We start from the raw sequence: 12,186 nt of genomic DNA, 5'->3' as shown, positions 1-12,186 counted from the left end.
AGCTTTGGGGAACTGGTAGCCTCACCGCACTAGGTGGCATGGCTGAAGAACTACAGAAAAACGTGCTAGAGATCTGCAGAATTTTGCTTTGGCAGCTCTCTCCTGGACCTCCTGATGTCAGTGGGTGTTTTGTCATTGATCCCACTGGGAGCAGGATCAGCTCCTTAGCAGTTTTGCAGTGCCAGAGAGAGATGCTACCAGACGCTTAGCAGGGAATGAGATGTTCATCTGGGAAGATGAACACAGGCTAATTATGATTAGCGAAGTAGTCGCTGTGATGAGTAATAGCATTATCTCTGCTCTCTGTCTCTGCTAACAATGCGGAACGTTGCTAGATGGACTCTATTGACATAATGACTGTGTTTGATTTCTTGTGTGGTTTGAAATTAGAATTCTAACACATTTTTAGATTTATGAGTTTACGTTTCCTTCTTCACAGTGGGGACCAAAAAATCCCTAAAGCCCATCCTGATTTTCCTTTCCAGACATTTTAAAAGGTATTGATTAAACCTAAAACAGAAAAACCTTTTCAATGAACAGTGACGAAAGGCACAAAGGAAACTGGAAAAGAACTGCCAGCTCACCCACAGGTGGAATGGAATTAGGGAGTTGACCTTTATAAAGAGGAAATTCTGAATGATTCTTGCACTGGGCCAAATGGTGTATTGTAAAATGGATGGGGCTGCTTACCTAAATGCACACTGATGAACCTCTGTGTTATCCACAGGGGCGTATGCATTCAGCAGCTGTCTGCTACAAAGGCTGATAGGAGTCCCATGCAGAATAAAGTTTTGAGATCTCCATTGTCCAGTGACATGCACTGGCCCCTGCTTGCCACTAGAGGGGGAATTGTTCACCATCCGGATGGGGGATTTTGGCTGCAGCGTCTGCTACACACAAACACGCATGTGCCTACACTCCGAAGTGGGGAGTTCTCTCTTGTTTTCTGACACGTATAGCTAGGAAAGGATCTGAATGCTCTGATCTGTTGGGGCTTGTGTCCGGAGCACGGGAGGGGAACTCCGAAGAGCTGTGTTCTCTGTGGCTCCGCTTTGGGATCTAGGGCAGGCCACTTGCGCCTCTCAGGCCCGCTTTGCCGGTGTGGCACTGCAGGTGAGAGGACCATATGAATACCGAGAGCAAGAGGTGTCAAATGGTAACAGCGTGTCTGTGACGCAGTCTGAGATCCTGCAATGGAAGGGGCTAGCGGCGTTAACTCTCGTTTTTTCTGACTCTTTGACAAATGGGAGAAAAGAACAGCTTTGACGACTGCCTTCGGTTCCCTGGGCAAACCCCCCATTGCAGAGTAACCTCTTCTGGAGGTCTTGGCTAGAAATGACCTGCGGCATCTCCTGCTGGATGAGCACGTGGGAGAGTGGAACCCCCCACAGTGCTACCCTGCCCTACGCCAAGTTTACCCAGCATTTCTTAGCTGCCTTGGCTAAAAGGGTGCTCTTGAGTGCTGGTGGGACTGAGTATTATTGTAGGGTTTGTTATTGTAGGGTTGCTGCAGAGTGCTAATAGGGCTGTGTACATGGGGCTGGGTGACTGGAAAGCTGCAGGGGTGGCTGGGTGTGGTTTATCCATTGGGGAGAAATGGCCGGGGTGCCTTTTTGTCTTAGGAACCCACAGAAATAGCTTTGCTTTTGAACAGAGCTAAAACAGCCCCCAGGAGCAATCCAGGGGCTGGTTCCTGGCTGGAATGGGCTGCCCTCAGAACTGAACCTACACAGGAAAGAGCCCCGGCTGCTGTTACTATTATTCCTATCGCCCCACCATCTCGTCCTGCATTCATGTTACAACGACGTGTATCACTGAATGGCAAGGATCAGGATCCTAATTACCAGAGTTAATTAGCACGTGGCCGTCAGTGCTGCTTCATTTCCAGTAATGTCTCTATTCGGCGCTGACGGATGTCACTGGTCTGGTCGCTGAGATTACAGGAGTGACGCGCGTTCACAATTCAAGCTGCAATTTGCTCCTTCTTAAACTCTACCTGATGATTCCAAAGGGGACACTCTGGATGCTCAAATGCACTTCACGGTGCACTGCATATCCCGGGCCAGAATGATGAGGGAACTCCTTCCATTTAGCTCGGCTTGCCAACCGGATTGTACCAGAGCACCCTGAACACTTGAAGTCTCCAATGAATCTGGCTGTCCACGGTCAGAGTGTCCATATCTCCTCAGGCTGAGGGTCTCAGCCCCAGAAAAGTTTGAAGCCTGGCCCCATTGTGAAGGGGCAGGTTTGGTCTCACTTTGCATGGCCGAAATCCGGGAATTGAAATGGGTTAACATTCAATTCTTCCATGTCATTTATCATTTGCTGTTCCCTAGCTTTCCATCCAGCCTCCTTCGGTCTAGTTTGCACTGATAAAATGTACAGATTTGTAGCAAAGCTAATGCCTGAGTCACATCATGATGCCTGCAATGTAATATGGCATTTTTCCTATCCGGTTACTGACAGGATGCAATCATTTATAGGCCCCTTTGCATGTAGAGTTTCCGTCTTGCCTCCTCTTTCTGATAATAGGTTCTGCGTCTGCCATTTTCTTCTGCCCTAGTGCCCTTTTAAGGAATTTCTAGCATCCAGTGTGATTAAAGTTGTACAGGAATGATCCTTTAACGCACGCAGATGGAGAGCGAGAGATATCACGGGGAAAATGCTGGATTTATTTATGGTCTCCAGACATCATGGAAACAATACCTGTTCCTGACCCTCGCCAAGCCTCTGGAAGTTCTATTCTCAGAAGAAAAACAGTCAAAATAGTCAAGCTGTAATTCAAAGACATGCGCCTCCCAGACTAGGCACCAGGGGCCTCTGTCGAAGCTATCATCGTAGGTCAATGACACTTAAAACTGACTCGGGGACTATTTAGAGGCAGGCGAAGGATGTATTTGATCCATCACCACTTTTAATCAGTCTTTCCTGCTTCTTGATGGGGCCACTGCCTCTAACCGCCCTGCTCCCCAAAGAGCCATAAATGCTAGAGATATAGAACGGCTTCATGGCAGTAATTTGTCTGGTGACACTTGTACAAAGATCCAAGCCAGCAGTGCAGCCGACTGTTCCCTTCTAATGGTCACCTGTTGCTCTCAGTGACGTGATCCCCAAATTACTGCTAATCAGGGAATCATGCACAGAGATTTTTAAATATTTTAATCCTAACAAGGGCCATGCCACCCATGAGAGACTTTAGCCTCAAAGTACTTTGTGATAGATCCTTGCTTTCTACTTGAGCCTTCTTTGAAATGCTTCCCCGCTCTCCCTGCAAAGAAAGACCAAAAAAATGGTATTTTCTCATGAACCATTTCACTTGAAACCTGTTCCTCACATGGATGGGGTGGCGGGGGGGGAAGGAAAGCCTGCGCCCTCATGAATCCTTAGCAGCCCCCATTTATTATGGCTCCAGCGAGAGAAAAGGCCAGGAATGAACCCCTCAATGCCTTCATTATGTGTCTCTTGCTTTCATGGTCCCATGAGCCTTTTCAAGCACTGAAGTCACTGCCCCTGCTTTGCAGTCTCCTGAATATTTCTCTGTAATTTGAGCAGCACTACCAGGTTCTCACTCAGAGACCTTGAAGTTCTTCAGCGTGTCATCTTGTTGGGCTCATTTGATCTTCCCAATTCCTCTTCCATTTTATATTCTTTCAGTTGGCAGCCGGAGAAAGTTTTTATCTAATTCTTCAACTCTGGCTTCAGTCAATAGGTCTCGCTTGCTCACTATATTTTATGTACTCTCAGTTTAAAGCACTGGCACACTTGAGCCCAGGCCATTAAAGAAATGGGCAGTATTTAAAGCTGACTTTGATTTCAGTACATTTTTTTCTTCCTTTCTAATTTTTTTTTAAAGCAGAAGGATGGCTAAAGGGATAAACCAATCAATACCTAGACAGACCAGTATTATTGTACTGCTCAACCAAAGCAGGGTGCTGAGTGTCGTGCAAACACTGGTAAGAGATAGCCCCTGCCCCAACGAGCTCACAATCTAAATAGACCAGGCAAACAATGAGAGGAAGGATGGAATATTATCCCCATCTGACAGATAAGAAACTGAGGCACAGAGAAAGGAAGTAACTTGCCCAAGGTCACACAGTAGGTCTGTGGCAGAGCCAGGAATTGAACAAAGACCTCCAGAGTCAAGATCCTCCATCCCCTCAACTGAGAGTGCAGTAACAGTGTGTGAAGTAATTTGGGGTCCATGTCACAAGAATCTCCCACTTGTACCTTTGTTGGCAGTATTAGCAGAGATGTCTACAATTCAATGGGTCATGGAGACATCTATGTCCCCCCAAGGGTGGCTCTGGCAGGTCGGGATTGAGACACTTTAGTTGGGCAGAGCCAGGGAAGCCTGCACTGCTGCTGCCAGTCGTGCATGTGAGTGAAAATGCGGGAAGGAATGTGGTCTCCGGAATAGGAACTCACGTACTACACTGACTGGAACATGGAGAACAGAGATGGACAAAGCTCTTCATCACAACATTTCTGACCAAACAAATGTTCCTATACTAATAATAATAATTCCATTTTCATTGATCTTTGGAGGGTTTTCATTGGGGGGGAAATCATTCATTTTCAGTTGCCAGATTTTCAGTTAATATCCAAAAATGTTGAAGAAATGTTCTGATGAAAACTATAAAGGTCATTAACAGGGGGAAAAAATAACTTCCCAACATGGAGGAATGGATGGATTTATCTGTCAGATCCCTCGCATGGCACAAATATACTCAAAATTAATTTGCAAGATTTTGTGAAGTACAAAGTCCTGTGATGCCCCATTTAGTCCATACCTCTGGCAATTCAGGATTGTTCCCTACAGCAGTGTTTCCCAAACTTGGGATGCCGCTTGTGTAGGGAAAGCCCCTGTCGGGCTGGGCCGGTTTGTTTACCTGCCGCGTCCGCAGGTTTGGCCGATTGCGGCTCCCACTGGCCGCGGTTCGCTGCTCCAGGCCAATGGGAGCTGCTGGAAGCGGTGGCCAGAACGTCCCTCAGCCCGCGCCACTTCCCGCAGCTCCCATTGGTCTGGAGCAGTGAACCACGGCCAGTGGGAGCCGCGATCGGCTGGACCTGCGGATGCGACAGGTAAACAAACCGGCCCGGCCCGCCAGGGGCTTTCCCTACACAAGCGGCGTCCCAAGTTTGGGAAACACTGCCCTACAGGGTATTTTCTAGTGCTTTGGTCAGTCTAGTTTTTAATTTTCCAATTTTAATATTTAATGTTCTATATGTGCAAAGGTGAAGGTGTGCCACTTTCTGCAAAAGCACCGTTATAAGGTTCCTTTCAGTGCCTAAAGTCTGAATTCCCCTCTCCCCAACCCCCCAAAGACATCTGTCCCTCTCCGATTGAGGAAGCCCAATAAAACGAAATGGGACATCTCCCCGAAGAGCACAGCACCTGGAGTAGACCTACAAGTTATTTTAAAACACCTCTCCTAATACAAACGCTGGGCTGCAGGATTTGAGGCAGAAGCTACAGGGATTTCTGAAGGAAGCTGAGCTGATAATAATTAATATGTCTGGTTCAAAAGCAATTATGCCAATTATGTCTTTAATTTAATCACTGCAAAATTTGGGACTCTTAGCAAATGTGAATAAACAGCTCTAAAAGTATTAGCATCTCTCCTGACGAGAGTCCCCTCAGGATCCTGGCTGAGTGAGCTCCATTAAAAGCTGTATTTACCCATCCATCTTAGGCAGGGCTTTCAGCTGTGACTGCTGTGCAGAGAGGCGACGGTGCAACATGCTGTTGATTTTGTCTGTAAACTGTTGGGCTAGGCACGAGAACAGACCTGTGCAATGAACAGACTCCTACATTCACTACCTGCACTGGGTCTGCATTTGCTGAAGCCAAGCTGCAAGCTGCAATACTTGTTGGGGCTGTGAACAGTGCTTCTGTTAAGTAGCCCGCTGGCGCCTCCCCTGGCTCAGCAGGTATTTGCTGTGTTACGCTCATCTCAGCTGCAAGTAAGCCTTTGCAGAGCTAACCCAATGACAGGGAAGAGGGGTTACACTTCCCCAGGTTGCTAGGTGCTGAAATGGAGCATCTTGTATAGTCCTTCCTTATACTCTTGCCTGAAGTACCTATCCCACAGTTCCTAGCACATCTGTCTGACACAGAGCATTCTGGGAGATTTTGCAAGGCCACTGATGCATTGTGGGACACTGAGTCAGCAGCTAGTTCAGTGGTTTCATCTACCACCCACTGGCATGAAAACAGTTCTGAATTAGTCAGTATTTAACCCTGGTGAAGCATATTCTTCTCCAAATGGCAATTAGCAGACTTGCAAACCAGCGTGAGCACCTCTGTACTAGTGCTTGGGTGCCAGGGGTGCTATAATTGCTTTAAGGGCAACAACAGCAGTTAGCCTGGCATATTTCAGTAGCGTAGGCAAGTCTTGACAGCAAAGTTATTCTAGGGGGAAAAGGGATAACTCCAGTGGGAGTGGGAAGACTTGCGTTTCTGCAAAATACTCCTCTTCCAACAGCAGTTAAAACACAAACAGATCCTCCTGTGCTCCAGGGGGAAGAAGCTCCCCAGCGTCCTTTGAAATACTACACTTTGCATGAGATAACGCTGAAAAATTGTTGCAGAGTCTGCTCGGTGGAGACAGAAGAGCCCTTCGTTCATACTAGGTGCGAGAGAAGCGCCTGTGTTTGTGCCTCATTCTTCTGTTGATTGTGTATGACTGGAAAGTCCTCTGCCATGCTTTTCAAAAGGGGCCGGTGACTTTGGGGGCCCAACTAGGGTGACCAGACAGCAAGTGTGAAAAATCGGGACGGGGGATGGGGGGTAATAGGAACCTATATAAGAAAAAGACCCAAAAATCGGGACTGTCCCTATAAAATCGGGACATCTGGTCACCCTAGGCCCAACCTGAGACGCCATAAAGGGGCCATCGTCTGAAATGCAGGCCTCTTTATAGTTGGGCTCCCCAAACTTGAAGTTCCCCAAACCACTAATCACATCAGAAATTCTTGGCCACGCTTCTCCCTTGGTTTGAGATAGAGAAATGTCAGGGGTCAGCGGGCGCCCTGGAGCAGCTCCATGTGCACGACAGCTCTGCCTTTCCCGGCCCATTAGGCCCTTCTCATGCAACCTCCCAAATAACATGCTCTTGTTTTCCCCAGGTTCAGCCCGTACGAGTGGTACGACGCTCACCCCTGCAACCCAGGCTCAGACATCGTGGAGAATAACTTCACCCTGCTCAACAGCTTCTGGTTTGGAATGGGAGCACTAATGCAGCAAGGTACGGCTGGGTCCCCCAGACCCCCACCACACACACCCTGCTATTTTCTGTGACCGAGAGAGCTTTTGTTTGGTGCCTGGCTTTTGACAGGAGCAAGTTAAAACATAGTTGTACTTGTCAAAAACAACCGACTGTAGCAAAAAGAATAATGTGGCAGCCCTGGGCCCTGGTTGTCACACAGCGCTAGAGCTGTGGAGACGAGCTATGTCACTGCACGCTGACAAGCACAGACATTGGGTTTGAAATTGTGGAGTTTGTCTCTTAACAATTACAGAAGTGCTTGTCAACACCGGCTTTTTGTCTCCATGCTGGGTAGGCAGTTAGCTGCAGGAACTGGGAGATAGCTCTCTGCTGACAGTTTTACTGCTCATGGTATCCACCGTGGGATGAAATATTTGTCTCTCCTGTTACTCTTTCTGATTGAGATGTACCATACACATATGGCTCGCTCAGATAGAAGCAACTCTCCGGAGAGTTGGTTGGATTTGTGTGTGTTGTATACAATCCAGGGCTTTGTGTTATCCAGCTGCACATGTGCCAGTCAGCCTAGAGCAAACAAGGTCAGAAAGGGGTTAATTAGATAAATGCCTAAGTGGAATTAATCTGATCAATGGAAACCAGCCATGACTTGGAGCTCAGGCGGGTCCTGGGGACTATGTAGGGCATAATTCATTTGCAATGATTTTCGTTTCGTTTGTAGACTCTATTCACTGCTTTGTGTAGCTGGCGGGAAATAGGGGAGAAAGGACGTTAAAACCAGTATGGCAAAGAACTAACCCACCCTGAGATATGAATCCAGATGCCTCAGCCTGAGGCATTGGTACTGAGACACTCCAGAAAGACTGAAAAGTTCCTCATCTGTCACAGGAGGCTGGGGCTGGAGGATTCTTCTTTGCTCACCCAACAGAGACCGGCGTGTTCTTTTTCATCTTATCTCCTCATGAGGGTGGAGGCAGGAGAGTGCTCACCTCCTGCTCTGAATTATCGAAAACAGAGATTGTTTCCACTGTAGAAGTTGCTGTCATTTATTTGCGGAAGCACCTGCCCTGCAGTAAGATAGGCTGAGCTAGCGCAGAATGGAATAAGCGCTTCCATGAGGACTATCAGTTAGAGCCATGCTGCCCAATCTGCCATCAGCAGAGACCTACAGCTTCATCCTTCTCATTATAAAAAAGCCCCCTTTCCATTGCCATGTTCTTCCTACCCTCCAAGTTCTGAAATCGCCTGGACCTGCTGACCTCCTGGGCATGTCGCCAAGCCCATCTGTCTGAGCCGGCCTTGGTGTAGGACCGAGGGAGGTTTCGGTCCGGTGGGAAGTCTGGTGGCAGTGTTAAGCTGTACTAGTCCTGTGATGGGTGACTGGATGGTGCTCAGTAGGGCAGGGGAAAGGAAATGCGGCTGCCGCTGCTTTGGATGGTTTATGTTTGGCAATTCCAGTGTCACATGGAGCTTGACATTAGAGTTTTACACAGATGCCAAGAGTGCCCAGATAAGGTTGCCAACTTTCTCATGGCACAAAACCGAACACCCTAGGCCTGCCCCTTCCCCTGCTCCCTTCTCTGAGGCCCCTTCCCCTCTCCTTCCCCAAGGCCCCGCCCCCCACTCACTACATTCACCCTCCCTTGGTGGCACGCTCTCCCCCACCCTCACTCACTTTCACTGGGCTGGGGCAGGGGCTTGGGGTAGGGACTAGCCTGCCTTAGCACTGCAGCACCGCCAACCAGACCTTGAATGGCCCGGTCGGCGGTTCTGACCGGAGCCGCCAGGGTCCCTTTTCGACCGGGTGTTCCAATCAAAAACTGGTCACCTGGTCACCCTATGCCCAGAGCGTGGAGTGGAGTTACCAGGAGGCCTAAATCGATATAAAGAATAAATAAACTGAGTTACTAAATCTTCGGGGTCCAAGATTCAGCCAGGCCCCAGCCTCACCTCTTTGTATGAGTGAAGTTTTGCACCCCTTATCTTTGTGCCTGTAGTTTATTGTGGATGTGGAATCTCCCATTTAGACAGCTCGGCAACTTACCGACACATGTAAAAAACCAACAATACAGGTGCAGTTTTTATAGGCACAAACTATGTCAGAAATAGGAAATCTGAAAATATACCCCTAAAGGATCAGCTGGAGGTGCATTTTTGTGTTTATATGTGTGTGTGTGTGTGTGTGTGTGAGGATACATTATGTTACAATCCATCTCAGCTGCTTAAATTCACTAGGTGGGGCAGTAGCCCCCCATCTCTCTTTCTCTGGTGACACAGCTTTCATAATTTAAGCAATTCATTTACTTTCAGGAAGATCTAACCTGCTTCACACCATTCACTGGTCATGAGTAGAATCAGCTCTCACACAATGCATGTGGCTGAGGGTGTAATATTTCTTCCCATGTGGTTACTCCATCCTAGCATTGCACTGAAGGGAGAACAGACAATGGACAGATCCTAAAATAACAGAACCTTCTGAGTAAGGCTTTGGTCATTCACTAGGTACCGCATCCAAAATATCAGATGGGTTTCAGCTCAGTGAATTGAGAAGAAGTTAAAAAACTACAAACACATCCACTGATCCTTGGCACAGGTAATTCATTAAATACTCCTAGATAGTAATAGGGCTTCCTGCTGGAACACTCATTTTGATGGACTCCATAGCTGCCAATTAAATAAAGTCCAGTTGAAAGTACCTTCAAACACCTGTTTCCTTAGCTAGCAGTGTAAATGTTCATCACCTAAGGAGAGCTGTATAATGAAAGTACAGTCTATAGTGTCTTTCCTCTCCCACATGTCTTCTCCCCATCCCATCTGTGTCCCAGTCTTGAGGAAGCCGTGCACCATTTGACAAAACATACTAGGGCGCTTTCCCAAAAGGCCCTTCGATGCTATCTGCATAAGTGAATGTTTGAGGGGTTCTTTGATACCATGGTGACAGGAACCTTAGAAACAGGATGGATGGATTAGAGCAGAATTGTTTCAAGGAGAGCAGAGGCTCAACAGGAGACTTCTTTTAATTAGAGTCTTCCAAATTTCAAAAACAAACTTTAAAAGTAAGTAAACTCGACCTGATGATCTGCCAAGGCCCAGCAGTGGGGCACAGTACATGGCAGAGACACAGAGTGTGGGTCATAAAAGAATTACCCATGCAGGAAACAAACAGCGGCAGGATCCCTTCACTTAGTGTGACCAACTCTGTTTATAGCCTCAGTCTCAGGATGCTTTATTCTTTGCTGTGAATAATTTTCTGCAGTCAAGTGCGAGGCCACCATGGAACTTTGGGACTAGAATGGGGGCTGTTTGAGAGGGATGACTGAAATGAGTTCAGAAATACCCAGGTACGTGTCTGTGCAGAGCGGGGTTTGGAGTGCAGCAGTCAGCGGTCCCCTGCCTTACTTGGGTGTCATTGGTCTGGTTGCATATCCAGGAATGAGAGTGACACTGGGCCAGTGGAAGAACAATATCTGACCATTTGTCAGAAAGAGACCTGGGGGGGGGGTAAGTGAGAGAAGTGAAAGAGAAGAAAGACACATGTTTGCGGATTCAGGGGGAAAAAAAGGTTCTTCCAACCAGGTTTTTAAGTTGAAAAGAGAAAGTTTGTACAGAAAGTGTCTAGTGCTTTTTTCAAGACCCTGAACCTCCATTGACAAAAGGCTGTTACCTTGGGAGCAATGCTGTGCTATATCTGCATTGTTGAATCCTACACTGCTCCCTGCCCTGCACACAGTGGGTGCAGCTCATGTCTAGCGCAGGCAGGCACAGCTCCACAGGCTCTCGGTGCCCTAGGAGAGCCCGGGAAACTCACTCCCATCCCACGTGTTACCATGCAAGGTGTTTTTCCTGGTACGGCTCACTCGGCTGGTCCCAGCTCCTTTACAACCTCTGCTGTTCCATTTGGGCTCTTCAGTTGCTTGTCAAGCACCATCTGGTTTTAACATTTGCCCAGATTGGCGCAAACAGTCTGTTTGCGAGAGGCTGGAGCTCGAATGGGAAAGGAGTGCCTGGATTCAGATTGTGAGAGGTGCCAGGGATGGCTGTGTGACTTACTAGGGCTATAAACCCTGCCAGCTTTTCTGTAGACAGAAAACTTCATGCTCAGCTGAAACTTGTCTCACCAACTAATTTCACGTAGGACTTGGTCCAAAGCCCACTAGAGCCAATGAAAAGGCTCCAATTGGATTCATAGCCGTAACCATTTACACCAGAGGCTTGTTCCTCCGAGTTACCCTTGCCCAAACGAGGACATATCATGTGAATTGGCTGTCCACTCAAAACAGTTTGAATTTCAAAGGCGGCATACAGGCAGTGAACTGGGCACAAGGGAGTCCCAGTGCAAGGATTTGTTTGGTGAGTAATTTTTAAGTCAGGAATAAAATTCAAGAAAATTGTGATCTGGTTGCAGACAATTCCGGAATGGAGAAATGAAATGTATCGCGCACATGATTGATGATGAATTATTTCACCCAGATCCACTTATAGTCACAGCAGGGAAACTAAAAGAACCCAAAGCATGAGTTCAGTGACAGCCACAAGAAATATTGTTGTGTGTCCCCCTGCCAGCACTGTAGCATCATTTAATAACGATTCTTCCCAGAGCTGGACAAGGTCAGTATCCAGGGAGACATTGTAGCAGGATGAATCATTCCCTTATTGGATGCAGTTAAATTAGAGGTCCCCTGTGTTGCTTTTAACTCCATTCTACATCTAATTCAAAAATGGTTTTCAAAGCCACGCCGTCAGCTGCACCAAAAGATGAGATGGAATGGAGCAGGAATAACCTCTTGATGAGACAACCTTGCTTCCTGAGGCACCTAATATGGGGGAAATGCTGCATTATGTACCACACTTTAATGCCACACTCCTTACATTGCCTTGCAGAATCCAACTTTCCATGCAAATTCCAGAGCAGAAATGTCATCTGACTGCAGCTGTTTCAAACCCAGCCGCTTTCCCCATT

At 47.5% G+C, this 12,186-nt stretch overlaps 1 protein-coding gene across 3 annotated transcripts in view; it reads left to right on the top strand.

The window, feature by feature from the left end:
• Positions 1 to 12,186, top strand: part of GRIK3 (glutamate ionotropic receptor kainate type subunit 3) — a 223,905-nt gene that overhangs the window by 197,614 nt on the left and 14,105 nt on the right. For all 3 annotated transcript variants that reach the window (XM_024202894.2, XM_024202892.1, XM_024202893.2), the window contains exon 12: positions 7,129 to 7,247. In XM_024202894.2, coding sequence (XP_024058662.1) covers positions 7,129 to 7,247 — 119 coding nt within the window. The remainder of the gene's footprint in view (positions 1 to 7,128; positions 7,248 to 12,186) is intronic.

The sequence above is a fragment of the Terrapene carolina genome, unplaced genomic scaffold, assembly GCF_002925995.2.
Source record: "Terrapene carolina triunguis isolate 2854851 unplaced genomic scaffold, T_m_triunguis-2.0 Scaffold236, whole genome shotgun sequence".
NCBI lineage: Eukaryota > Metazoa > Chordata > Testudines > Emydidae > Terrapene > Terrapene triunguis.
This window is presented reverse-complemented; position numbering and strand designations above follow the sequence as displayed.